Source organism: Cystoisospora suis (genome assembly GCF_002600585.1).
Source record: "Cystoisospora suis strain Wien I chromosome Unknown contig_1796, whole genome shotgun sequence".
Taxonomy (NCBI): domain Eukaryota; phylum Apicomplexa; class Conoidasida; order Eucoccidiorida; family Sarcocystidae; genus Cystoisospora; species Cystoisospora suis.
The window spans coordinates 52,557-65,149 of record NW_027154596.1 but is presented as its reverse complement, the minus strand read 5'-3'; the positions used below and the strand labels follow the sequence as shown (position 1 = coordinate 65,149).

The window sequence follows — 12,593 nt, the reverse complement described above, 5'->3', positions numbered from 1 at the left end:
GAGCCTCGTATATTTGTTACTCAATCCTTCAAGGCAGCTGAAACAATATGGCCTGCTAGCTGCGACGCCTGGACCGTTACTGTACTTGCACTCTCCAGGCCAAGTGTTTTCATAGCTCGTCGCCTTTACAAAAGTGTGGACTGCACACTACTGCTGCTTTTGTTGGATGTTCACATTCATTCAGAGCCGCGTTCAGTATGCCCATAACCGCATACCCTGTGCAGCAGCTCTTCAGTCCCCTTCACAACCTCGGCACAGATCGAGAAAACCACTACAACATGCTACACCACAAGCGGTGCATACAATTTTCTACGTGCTAAGAAAAAAAAAGGCGTTTGACTCCACTCAACTTTCACTTTGTTGACGAGCCAGGCTAAAGAGGCCGTGGCACGCCGAGGCCTCGCCTCAGGCTTCCACGCGAGCATCTTCTTTCACCTCGCATCGTCAGAGTCACTTCCAAGCCTTCCCTGCGGACACCAAAACTGTGTCAAACAGACACGTCATGCTTTTGTGTCCAGCGCTTCAGACTGTGACATCTCACTTTTCGTCAGCGACTCAAAGCTCCCAGCCACACACGCAGCTTACCGCAAGCATCCTTTCTGTTTCTCCCGGAACCTGGAGAGCAGAAACTGTGCCAGCCGCCGCTTCGACCAGGAGAACGTGTACAGCCGACGAAACCGTCTTCCCTCTCCCCTAAGCTGCACTACAATTCTCATCGGGAATAATTTACAGACTCCAGAGGGATGCTGCGGTTCAAAGACGAAGTACCCTCGGGCACGGCATCACTCCCTTCAAACACCACCACCCCCGAACTTTCGAACACCCCTGCGACCAGTATCGTAGCTCCCAAATGATAGTACCACAATCCGGCGACAGATATTTGTAAACTGGATCACCGGTACATTGTCCCCCCAAAACAAACCATAGCTGTAGCATTTAACCAAACAGCAGGAGGCGTGGAAGCGACAAACCTATGAAACCCAGATAATCCACAGCTTGCCTCGTTCTCAGTCACTCTTGAAGCTTCTTCAGTGGGCAATCCTGGCTCCCGCATGGGTTCAGTATGCAGGACAACAGGGAGCCTCGTATATTTGTTACTCAATCCTTCAAGGCGAGGCGCCACGGCCACACAACGCGATAGCTTACATAGAAATACCTTATCGGCGCAAGGCAACACAGTACGCTTCGTACGCTGAGTGATCGATGCTGTGCGGACGGCTGCGCACCGCAGGTGTGACATAAAGGTAGCTTAAAGCTTTCTCATCGAACTATGCTAGTCTGTACAGCACAGGCATGCTGTAACCTTCACTTGAAAGCTGAGTTTGGGAGCGTAAGACGCGGCTGTCAGCTCTGCAGAGAAGGTGCAGTCCTTTAGCACAAAAAAATGACGCCTCAGCATTGCAGCACTCGCGAACACGCGCGCTCGGGCCAAGCCATCACGAAAAATGTGCAGAGAGTAACAGGCGTTGAATGCGCCGTGTTCGGTTGACCGCGAGTTACATCAGAAGTCCTCTTTACATTTGTGGACTCTCAGGCGCCTCCTCCTCTGGCTCCCCTTCAGACGCACTACCCTACGCACTCCATTGCGCCGTGCACCTACTCAGAAGTCGATTGTCTGGCGAATGCAGCTGGACACGAAGGAGCGTACATATGAGTAGCTTCGATTGACACTGCAGCAACTGGTGGCATCTCTGGGTCCCAAACTCCTCGCTGATTGTTGTTTGGACGAGCCAACGCCCGCTGGTGACGACGAAAACAACAGTAGCACCTGTGTGGTGGCAACAGCGCGAGCCGTATAAGGGTCTTGATCTTCGACAGGGAGGGGAACACAGAAAGGTAGAGCCGTAAGAATAGGTGCCATCATAATATAAAAACACCATCAATTTATGATACTAGGACTAAAAAGAACAATACGATTGCAACAGAAGAAACAGCAGTATCAGAAATGAACTCAGTTCTCCTATGTTCCAGTCCTCACACCCTCTTTCGTTCCTTTCCAAACATTGTCAACTAGTTGCCCCCCCTCCGTCGATTCACAAAAACTCTCCAGAGTCAAACAAGCTCTCCCCCGGCTTCTTCGACGCGTCATTCATACTAACAGGATGAATACGACCAAAAAAAACACACAGTGGTGAAAAGACGGCTGATAGGGTGGAGGCAACTGATAGCAATGAATGCGTAGGTAGCTTCCCTTACACATCGACGCTACCCTCCTGGGGGCATCTTCGTGCGGGGTACGGCATGCTGTCCAGGTGCTTTACTTCCTGTTACTGTTTCTTGTCCCAGGCCCCCCCTCCCCCCCCGAATGATTCTCAGGAAAGAGTTGTTGATTAGAAACGGAGCTTCTTCCGCAAGAAAAGCAAGTCCTTGCTAACCTTGCCGACCTTCTCGTTCATTGGGTTGGTGAACTTCTCATAGAAGATCTTCTTTAAAGCCTTCTTCGCTGTCTTGCGATCATCTGCGGTCTTCATCGCATCTTCCGATACCAGGGACTTCACGTCCATGTCGCTGCTTACTGTGTATCTAAGGACATACAGCAAAAGAAGATCCGACCGACACTAGTCCGGAAGAAGCAAGAACAACAAAGAAGTAGAAACCATCCAGGTGAACTTCACTATGCTATGGTCCATACTATATGATCACTTCGACCGCGGCCGCTTCTAGGACAGAGGCAAATCTTTCTTCTAATCTCATACACCTACCTACCTAGAACTACACACAGTCGAAAAGAAATCATTCTCTCTCTCCGTATCTCCGTTCTCTAGATAGATCGTCACCTGAGGAAAAGATGTAGGAGGGGGGTACACAATGTCATGAAGAGCCAATTCCACTGTTTCTTTGTTTTTATTTCCTCCTTCTGGTGGCCCTTTCATATGTCCTCCGCCAAAGCTTTCGCCCTGTGTAGAGCAGAGTTCAGTTGTGTATGTGAGCGTACCTTGTAGGCATCAGATGGTTGACATTGATATACTTGATGAAGGGCTTGACACGCATGCGCTTCTCAATCTTCTTGGCGGGCATCTTTTTATGAACCTTCAAGGGAGCCTTCTCTACACCCGCAACAAGACAGAAAGCAAATTGACGCTCTTTACTCCCTTCCCACGTGTTCACCACGACCGCCTTCTTTCCTGCCTGACGTCCATTAAGGACGACGACAACTCGGCCTGCCTTCAACCTGTACGCAAGGAGCACGTAGAGAACCACGAAACCTTCGCATACTTCCAAGCCAGAGCGAATCACAAAACGGAGAGAAGCATCGAGACACCTACTATAGGAGGTATACTCTACCGAGATACATGGGGTCGATACAAACATTCATTCCGGAGTGTGCTGGCTATGCATTCTCGTGATTTATCTGTATCTCCTTCTCTTCTCTCTATTGCCCATTTAAAAAAACACACTATCGACTGATTGAAGGGAAAGAAAGCAAGTCGTGTTCAAGCACAGAAATGTCCTTCATTCCTTTCCTTTTTTCTCCTCTGACCTTTGAAGGAACACAAGTCACTGAAGCAAAGAAAGAACTCCACTCGCACTTCACAGAACTTCCGCACAAGCCTCTTCCTGATACATGAACAACCTCTTCTCTTGCTGGGCCATCTCGACTTATCCTCCAGCTATGCCGATGTCGACTGGAAGCAGGTACATGAGAACCGACTAGACTGCTAGAAAGAGCTCCAGGGCAAGCCAACAAAAGTACTCGCGTGGAGTGGAAAGAACCGGAGGGTCATACGAGAACGACGCATCTTGTCAGACAGGAAAGAAAGAAAGAACGGTGTGATCTACCGTCAGGGGAGCTCGGATTCCTGCAAAAAGCTGTGAGATAGGCGAAGGGAACAAGGATGAAGCCATCTGCTGCGGATACAAGTTTCATGACAAGACTGAGAGCACTTTAGCGCTCCCCAGAAGGTCGATACCACATCCGAGAAAAAACGAAAAGACGGCGAAAGGAGAGGCGAACAGTCTGAAACTCTCGTCCCTCCTTCCCGCGTCCCCCGCCCCCCCCGGTCCCCGCATCTCTTGACAAGACTAGAGAAGGAAAACGACACCGAAGATGGATGTTGAACAAGTCCCGTGAATGAAAGACATAGAAAAGCCAATTCTACTTGTTAGAAGAAGACCACCCCACACCAAAAAGAACCATGCGAAAACCGCTGATTTCTCTACACCCTCTCTCTCTGCGGTGTATGTACACGCCGGGCTTTTCGGAGAATTTCGCCAGAATGTGCAGATAGGAGAAACTGGCAGAAGTGCGTTCCAAGTGAAAATAGATACGATGACTTACAGCTTCACCATCTTGTCTTTCTTTCAACTCCGTGAATCGGCACCCAGCACAGCCCAGCCGAAGAAAAGAATTTGACGCGAAAGAAGAAAGACGATGGAGAAGAGGCTTTCTACGGAACGAATGCTCTCTGCTTTGTAGGTGTTCTTTTCTCAATCTCGAATATTCAACTACTACAACAACAACTGCTACTATTACTACCAGCACCACCACCACCCCGACCCTACGCTGGACCACTCCCATCACTTTACGTGTTTCTCTTGTCGGAAGGTCGCTGAGTACCACCCATAAAACGCGTGAGTCTCTCTACTTTCTTGGGAGGCCTTCTCCCCCCCTCTCTGCCCCTCACCATAGACCTCTGCTGTGCGTGGTCCGAGATCGTCATACGGAAGAGGTTCCAAACGACCTGTGAGACGAGTTAGGACTGGGGCGCGCTACGTATCCCCGGAAATAAGCCGGATCAATCAATCAATCGATCAGTGCTTCACTATTTATCCTAAGGGTTTTACCCGATGATACATTGAGCTTGACGTCGTACTTCCTTCCTTAGTGCAGAGGTAATCTCCAGCATTCATCACTATCACCACGTGTTTGAAGGAAAGAGTTCTGCTATACCATCAATACTTCCTTCATCCCCCTTATTGACACGCAAGAAGGTGTGTTCTTTCTGTCGCGCAGACTACCGAGTTGTGACTGTCAATCTGTCTTCCTTCTTCTTCAACTTCAAGCCCGACTCACCTTGTACACGTTTCGATTCCAGTCATGTTGTCGGACATCGTATCCGTGCATTTCACTTATGAGAAGTGGTAAGTGCTGATTCCACTGGTACAGGCGGGCGGGTGCTTGTCTGAGCCTTGACGGCGCTGTGTGTCATCCAGCGCATGCAGCCAAGCAACTTTTTCTCCTTTGTTTCCCTGAAAGAGAAGAAAGCCTTGCATGAAGGGAGGAAGGACGACGGGTATGGGTGACCTCCGTTGCATGCGGCACGGGACCTCTTCAGGCCTCGCTAAGAATAAGGAAGCTCCTTGAGAACGGCTCTCAAGGAGACAACGAGAAAACAGGAGGTCCTGAATGTGTGTTGTCGACTTCCCTTTTCCATTTCTGCTAGCGAAGGGCTGCAGAAAAAAAGAAACAACCATAGAAGGGACGCCGGCAGTCTTAGCGGAGAAGTGAAGTGAGAGAAGAATTGCCTTTTGTGCTCTCTTTCTCTAGAGACAGTTATCGACAGAAACTTCTTACTCTCACTCTGGTCTCCGATGGCAGTACACTTCCGAGTCGACGACTGGAACTTCTTGGCGTAGCTTCCTTTGCGTTTTTTCCTCGTTCTTCCCTTCTCTCACCCCTAACCATCCATCTACCCTCTCTTTTTTCTCTGTCTCGTCTTTCTGGTGGATTGTGTGTTTTTCCCCCCTACACTTCACTGTCTACGAGAGGGACAGGCGGTACATCAAACAGAAACTTTTAGACTCTTCTGAGCTGTACGCACTTCCAGGTGTATGTACATACACCCCGAAGATCATTTGGATTGACAGTGAAGGCTCATTTGCAGCGTGAGTTTTTCCCTCTCCTGCCCCTTTCAATCCACCTTCCTTTTTTCTGACACTAACATCGTCCGCCGTGTTTCCGCGCCTCTTCTCTTCTGTAGTATTGCCCCTTCTTTCTGTGACCGGGCAATGGTTGCGTGTCAACAGCAAAGAGCGCAACATACACTCCCGTCCTTCTCTGGAGTTTTCCCGTCTTTTTTCTTAGGAATCTCATTCGTCTCTGTTGCAGAACAGCTTTCCAGGAGTTGCCAGTCGTCAGCCAGCGGTTCAGTTGAAGGGGGAGAAGAACAAGAGACTGTGGGGTGTACATACAACCCGCGGAAATGTGAGAGAGAAAGCGCTGCTGTGTGATGAAGACTCCTTGCTTTCTTGCATTGGCATCTCCATTCATTTGCTAACGGTGCCTCCTGGCATCCACAGAAGAACTAAATCTACCCTGTTGTCTATTCGTTTCGATATTTCGTCTCTCATCTCATCGTCCTTTCTGGACGCTTTGGCTCCTGAGAAATGCCTTGTTTCTCTTTTTTCTTTCTCGAGGCAGTCTTGTCGCACACCGACAGTGATTGCATGCATTGACTGCTTGCTAGATAGTTTTTGTCCCTCTTCTCACCCTGGTTGTCTCTAGTACTGAGACCGGAGACAGAGTCTCTTTCCTCTTTCTTATCTCTTAGCCTGCACTCAAGTCATGTCTAACAGAGACAGAGAATGCCCTGGCGATGTGTCTCGACCACCTGCTTCCTCTTGCCTTCTTCGCTGCGTATCATCCAGCTCTTCCTCTCCCTTTCGTCGCTCTCCCTCTTCACCAAAATTCCCCGTGGAAACCTCTCTTTCACAGGATCGGCCTATTGAAGAGCCTCAAGAAAGTCAGGACGGGTTCTCTTGCAGTCTCGTCGGCACAGAGAGAAAAACAACAGCTGCCTCTTCAGACCGAGCTTTTCGAACACGGGAACTTCTCCGCCAGATCTTTGCATCCTCATCTTCATCATCCTCGTCTTCTACTCATTCCCGATCTTGTCGTCTGATTCCTTTCAAACCTTCGTCTTCTTCTACTCCGGGGGAGCCTTCCTCTTCTTCTTCTTCCTCTCACTTCTCTGCACCTCCCTGCACTTCATCTCCATTAGTCTCTGCGAATAGTCGATCACTAGGTAGGCAGGGAGGAGAAGAAGAAAGAGCGTTCTTTCCCTCAGATTCAAAGTCCTATTCTTCTTTCCCAGCGTCAGAGTCTCTAGGAATCACTTCACCTAGTACGCCAGTCGCCGCACGAACATCTGGAGACGCTTTAAGAGCTCTACACGAACATCTTCTTGGGATAGAGAGCGAAACAGAAAAGAATGAAAGAGAAGTAACAGGGACTCCTCAAAGTCTTTATTCAGCTTGGAGAAGAAATAGAAGAGGGAAAACAGATGTTTTTTCTCTCGTCTCTGTCCGTCATCATGTTGATAAGGAGGGCAGAAGAAGAAGAGAAGAGAACTGTGGCCCTCTGTCAAGAAGAAGAGAAAGCGGGGGAGAACAAAGCAAGAAAACAGTAGCAGAAAGCCGATGTAGTGAAAGTGGAGAACGAGTTCGCTTACTCGAAGAAGAGAATTCTGCCCTTAGCGAACCCGTGGACGTGTCGTTTTTGTTTCCATCGTTGTCTCCTTGTCCTCCTTATTCTCCCCCCTCAGGAAGTGACCAATCTGGTTGTATCCCTTCTTCTTCTTCCCTTTCACTCTCTCCTTCACCTTCGTTTCCTACAGCTGTCTCCTTCCCTCGACTTGCTTCTTCCTCTTTCTCCTCCTCTTCCTCCTCGAATTCTTCTCCTGCTTGTTCTCCTCCCTCTATTTTTGTTCCTCTGTCTTCTGCCTCTTCTTCAAGTCCACCTTCCAATGTCTGTACGGCTTCAAGTAATAAGAAGAAGAATGCGAGCCTGCTGTCCGATTTCTCTTCCTCTTCTCAGTCATTCATCTTCCCAAAGACTCGGGCTGATGGTCTCACTAAACGAGAGAAAGAGCAAGAAGAAGCCGAGATTCCTGATAAGGAGACAGCAGAAGAAAGAAGAAGAGGAGCTTTAGTCTCCTTGCATGAAGAGGGTTCTTTTGGCGGCCAGAACAGTATGTATAGGTTTTCATCTCTATCCGGTAAAGTTGGGGGAGTAGGAGGAGACAGGAGAGCAGGAGGCGGAGGAGGAGGAAGTTTGTCTCTTCCACTTCCAGCCTTACCTGCCTCTGCTGTAGCACCTTTAGTCGCTATACGTAGTCGGTCAGGAGGAGGAGGAGGAGCAGCAGGGTCGATTAACAAAGAGGAAGGTAGTCGGCCCAAGGATGAAGTACCTCTGGTGACTACGTCTTTCTCTCCTAGGGAGATGGATGATCAGAGCTCTAGAGATGAGAATAAGAGGATTGAAACAAAAACACGTGAAGAAGGTAAAGAAGAAGAGACGGGTCGAACCAGATCTCCTGTCTCTTCGTGTAGGAAGAAGCGAGTCAAGTTCACAGGAGACAGGAAGATTCTTAATCCAGGGTGTACGGAGAAGGCTTTGTTTTCAGTACTAGGAGAATGGCCAGTATTGAATGCAGAGATGCTAAAGGAGGTTCTGAAGACTCAGCGACTTGAAGAGCATGAAAGTGAGAGTAAAGACAGGAGAGGAAGACAGAGAAGAAGAGAGTGCAGAGAAGAAGAGGAAGAAAAGGCGAAAGAAATTGAAGAAGACCGGGGGGGAGAAGAAGAACAGGAAGAAGAAGATATCAGCTTCTTTGAAGATGCTTCTTTCTTACACTTCACACCTCCATCTAAGTTCTTGAAGGAAAGATTGGGATTGATGAGTTGCTCGGAGGGAGAGGAGGAGACTAGTGAGATAGATCAAGAGGAGATCGGAGAAGAAGAGAAAGAAGAGAGGGGAGAAGGCGACGAGAAAGAAGAAGATGAAGACAGGAAAGATTCATCCAGGATGAAGAAGGAGGAGGATGATATGGAGATGCTGGAAGAGAAAGGAAAGAAGTCAGATCTTAGGAAAGGAGTGACTGTGACGCTTGAAGAGAAGGAAGAAAAGGAGAAAGACGAGAAGAGTTATGATGGCGATGAAGACGAAAGTGAAGGGAAGTCTTCCGACGGAGAAGCTTCTTCCGGTCAGTCTCAAGGGGAAGAAGAAGAAGAATCTGATGGAGATGCTTCTTCCGCAGAAGAGGAGGAGAAAGAAGATGAGGAACTGAAATCGATTCAAGAGCTTGATGGTCTTGTCTCTCGTCTTGTCTTAAAGGTGAGATACGTGTTAGTAAATCGATCGGTCGTCGTCTTTCAGTTGTGACCCCTCCTATAGTTTTTGCTCGTGCGTCTCTCACCTCTAGGACAAGACGAGAGACAAGACCAACGAGCTCTTGAATCGATGACACTCTACTCCCACTTGAGTGTCCGTTCATCTATACCTTCTTACTTCTCCGCGGAGCATTCGAAGGGACGAGCAAGGAAAATCCATGCCTAATACACACATAAGTTTATAAGTATGTCTGTACGTAGCTAGTGCACACCTCAGGTAGCATTCAACCTACCTACACGGTCTGCATATTCCAGACATTTGTATCTATCTACCTATCTTTGGTCTCTCTGTCTCTTTATCTTCAATATATCTTTCTTTATCTACATATCTACATAGAAAGACAGTCGCTAATCAGCGACAGTTGATTACTTCTTTGGGTTGTATATACATACACACGCATACAAGTAGATATCTACTGTGTGTAAACTGAGGCGACTGTGCATATGTTTGTGTTGTTAGTACCCGTTGTGTGTAGCGCATGGCCCATCTCATCCGTCTGTATATGCATATGTGTCTGTACGTTGATAGATAGTTATACCTCATGAATTCGTAGGCAGGTAGATATAGATAGATCCAGAGATAGATACCTGTGGATAGGTCAGTCTACGCTAGATAGGGAAGCTGCGGGCCACAGATAGATAGATAGACCGTTGTGAAAGGTGACTCTGTTTTACATCAGTGTATGAGTACGGTGTACTTCTTTCGTTCCCAAAGATGCTCCGGAGAGACAGTCGGATTTTCGTCCCAATGACACTCGCTCTATTGTGTCTCATCTTCTCCCTTTGTCAGCATCGATCGACTGTTCGATCTCTTCGTCAAAGTTTTATGTCCTCGTATTCTCCTCTTTCCTCATCTGCTTTTTCGTCGCCACCTCCTTGTTCTTCTAGTAGTAGTAGTGGTAAGCGTCATGACCTTTCTCCTTTTTCCTCTTCCTCCGTACTGAACTCCGGTCTACAATCTCCTCCTTCTTCTCCATGCTCTGATGCACGAGAACTTTTCGCTCTCATGCTAACAGCAAGAGCTGCTGCAGCTCGGGTGCGATTGAAATTCGGCTTATACTCGGAGAACCCCCTTCCAGGGGCTCTCTCCGGGCCCTTACATTCAGCGTCTTCTCCTACTTCTACCCTTACTACTCGTAGCAGTCCTATTCACAACTCTCCTTGCTTGACTCCACAAGGCCCTGTATCTCCCCCATTACCTTCGCTCTCTCCTTCCTCTGTTACGGGAGTGACGGGGGGACGAAGAGAAGAAGTTCGTTCAAACAGTTGCAGCAGAGAGGAACAAAGAGGAGGGGAGGCGTCGCTTGCAGTCCCCGTCTCGCATGGAGATCGATCAGCATGCATTCAGTTCCCCTATCCACAGAAACAATGGGAGTGCGTTCTAAGACATATAAATGAAGGTTTCAGTGATGTAGCCCTGTGGTTAGTAGGGTCAGCTCACTCCGATGCTTGGCGAGAGGGGTTGTCGCGACAGCTGGAAATCGAGTGTCGGCGACGGCGAGCGCAGAAGGAAAAGGAGGAGCGAAGAAGAATATTAAGGCAGGAGAGAAACGAGACAGATGAGAAGAAGAATGAAGAGAAAGAAGAAGACGAAGAGACAAGGACAACAACTCCCCAAGAAGGCAGGCGACTAGAGGAGGAAGAAGATAAAGGGGTGGAGAGGGAGATCGTAGTAGGAGAAAGAAAGATGATCATCAGGAAGAGAAAGAAGTTCGAAGGAAACCCCCAACAGGGGCCGAGATCTGGAGAGAGTGAGGTGAAGAGAGAGAGTGAAGATGAACATGAGGAGTTAAAGGCAAAGAAGGAAGAGCAGTTAGCTGCTTTGAAGGATACGTACATTCAAACAGTGCGATGCCTTCAAAGATTAGATGCAGATGAACTTATTGAGGGCTCCTTTATTATTGACCGTGTTGTAGGACCACAGGAGGTACGTTTGCTTGCTTCTCACTCCTCTATCGATGCGCCTACGCTGGGAGTGGCCCTGAATCAATTAGAGAGCTAGGAATAAAGGCTTGTCTCTCTGGATAGAGGATAGAGACGTACTTGCACGTATGTGATTTGTATCTATATATTCAGCGTCTTGTCTGGATGTCTCCAAGCGTAAATACACTTGCCAAAGGTTTCTTCAGGAGACGAGACGGTAACAAAGGAGAGTTCGAAAAGAAGAGAAACTTGGAAGATGCTTGCCAGGCTTTTCTGCTAATGCGACTGGAGCATCTTGCTGTGTTACGTACCTACTCTTTGCCATCCATTCTTCTCCCCATCAAGATGCCTCTTACTAGCATGGATCAAACCCGCTCACCTTTCCCTTGTTTCATATATATGAGAAGATGGCTTCCTTCTTCTTACTACATCACGAGGTTACTAGCAGGAGAGGAAGAAAGCTTTGTGAAGGAGTAGGCTGGAATGAGCTCAAGCAGAAGCGGTTCGGTTCTCCGCCGAGCATAGATACGGGTCACCCGCCAACCGTTCCAGACAATCGTGGGGAATTTCCTTCCTTGGGTTGCATCCGTGCATGCATGCATGAGTACGTGTGTGATGCGTGGGACCCTTTCAGGTTCATCGAACAGTCGCATTTGGACGGCATGGCAGGCGAGCTTTCCTTCAGGTATGCGCTATTTGTAGGCGATCATCCCCCATTCTGTCCCCTTGAAACCTTTTTCTTTTCTCTCTCCCTTCTTTCTTCACATGATGCTTCTCCTCATTCTTTTTTCCATGACGATTGCTTGTTAAATGCTCTTCACGAGAAAAGCCTTCTTTCCTCTATCTTTGCAGACATCTGCGATTTGTGATTCTCCATCGCAATACAAATCCCCACTTCATCTGGGGAGCTCTCCTCTTTCTCTTCTTCTTTCTCTTGTTCGTTTTCTGTTCATGCCGTACATCATGGAGGATGACGATGGAAGGGCTTAGTTTCGGTGCTGTCGGGAGAAAGAGAAGGAATGATTCATTAGTGAGAAACCGCGAGGACCCGAGATTTCTCTCCTGCGGACATCGTGGCCCCTGTCACCTAACACGTCCTATCGTATATAGATAACATCTATATCTCTCTCTCTATATGCGTACGCATCAGTCATCATCTCTCTCATGCTTCTTCTTTGTGTTTTTCTTTCTTTCTTTCTCACGCAGGCTCTCGATCGTCCAGGTGTCGTTGTACGAGGCTGGGTTGTTCGATGTGATTCAGACAGAGACCTTCTTCTTGTGCGTCTTGTCGCAGCAGAGATCTATCCTCTGTCTTCCTCTGCTTCTCCGACTTCTCAACATCCAAGTCCAAGCTTGTCTTTTCATTCTCCTTCTGCTTCTCCATCTGCTTCTCCCAGGGGAGGGGGGGAAAGTCCTGCTGCGACTATCACGCCTGTACGTCGTCGTCTTCTAAGAGCCGAGTGCGATATAGGAAGTAGTGGAGTCTATGCTGCTTTGCCTCTAGGAGCTATCGGAAGATATGAGGTAGGGAGGCCAGGCAACTTATGCAAGGAAGAGAG

At 48.3% G+C, this 12,593-nt stretch overlaps 2 protein-coding genes across 2 annotated transcripts in view; one reads left to right on the top strand and one right to left on the bottom strand.

The window, feature by feature from the left end:
• CSUI_003987 (ribosomal protein) lies at positions 1 to 4,609 on the bottom strand. Its single transcript, XM_068064182.1, has 3 exons — positions 4,280 to 4,609; positions 2,936 to 3,172; positions 1 to 2,523 (listed from the first exon to the last, which is right to left on the bottom strand). Exons 1-3 carry the CDS (start codon positions 4,288 to 4,290, stop codon positions 2,331 to 2,333), a joined length of 441 nt encoding a protein of 146 aa, XP_067923847.1. The 5' UTR covers positions 4,291 to 4,609; the 3' UTR covers positions 1 to 2,330.
• Positions 4,610 to 4,784: 175 nt separating this feature from the next.
• The window catches only part of CSUI_003986 (tetratricopeptide repeat-containing protein), a 14,339-nt gene continuing 6,530 nt past the window's right edge, over positions 4,785 to 12,593 (top strand). The window contains exons 1-4 of the mRNA XM_068064181.1: positions 4,785 to 9,055; positions 9,902 to 11,038; positions 11,669 to 11,719; positions 12,241 to 12,593. The exon at positions 12,241 to 12,593 is cut by the window's right edge and continues 85 nt beyond it. Of these exons, the coding sequence (XP_067923846.1) occupies positions 6,506 to 9,055; positions 9,902 to 11,038; positions 11,669 to 11,719; positions 12,241 to 12,593 (4,091 nt within the window). The 5' untranslated portion in view covers positions 4,785 to 6,505. The remainder of the gene's footprint in view (positions 9,056 to 9,901; positions 11,039 to 11,668; positions 11,720 to 12,240) is intronic.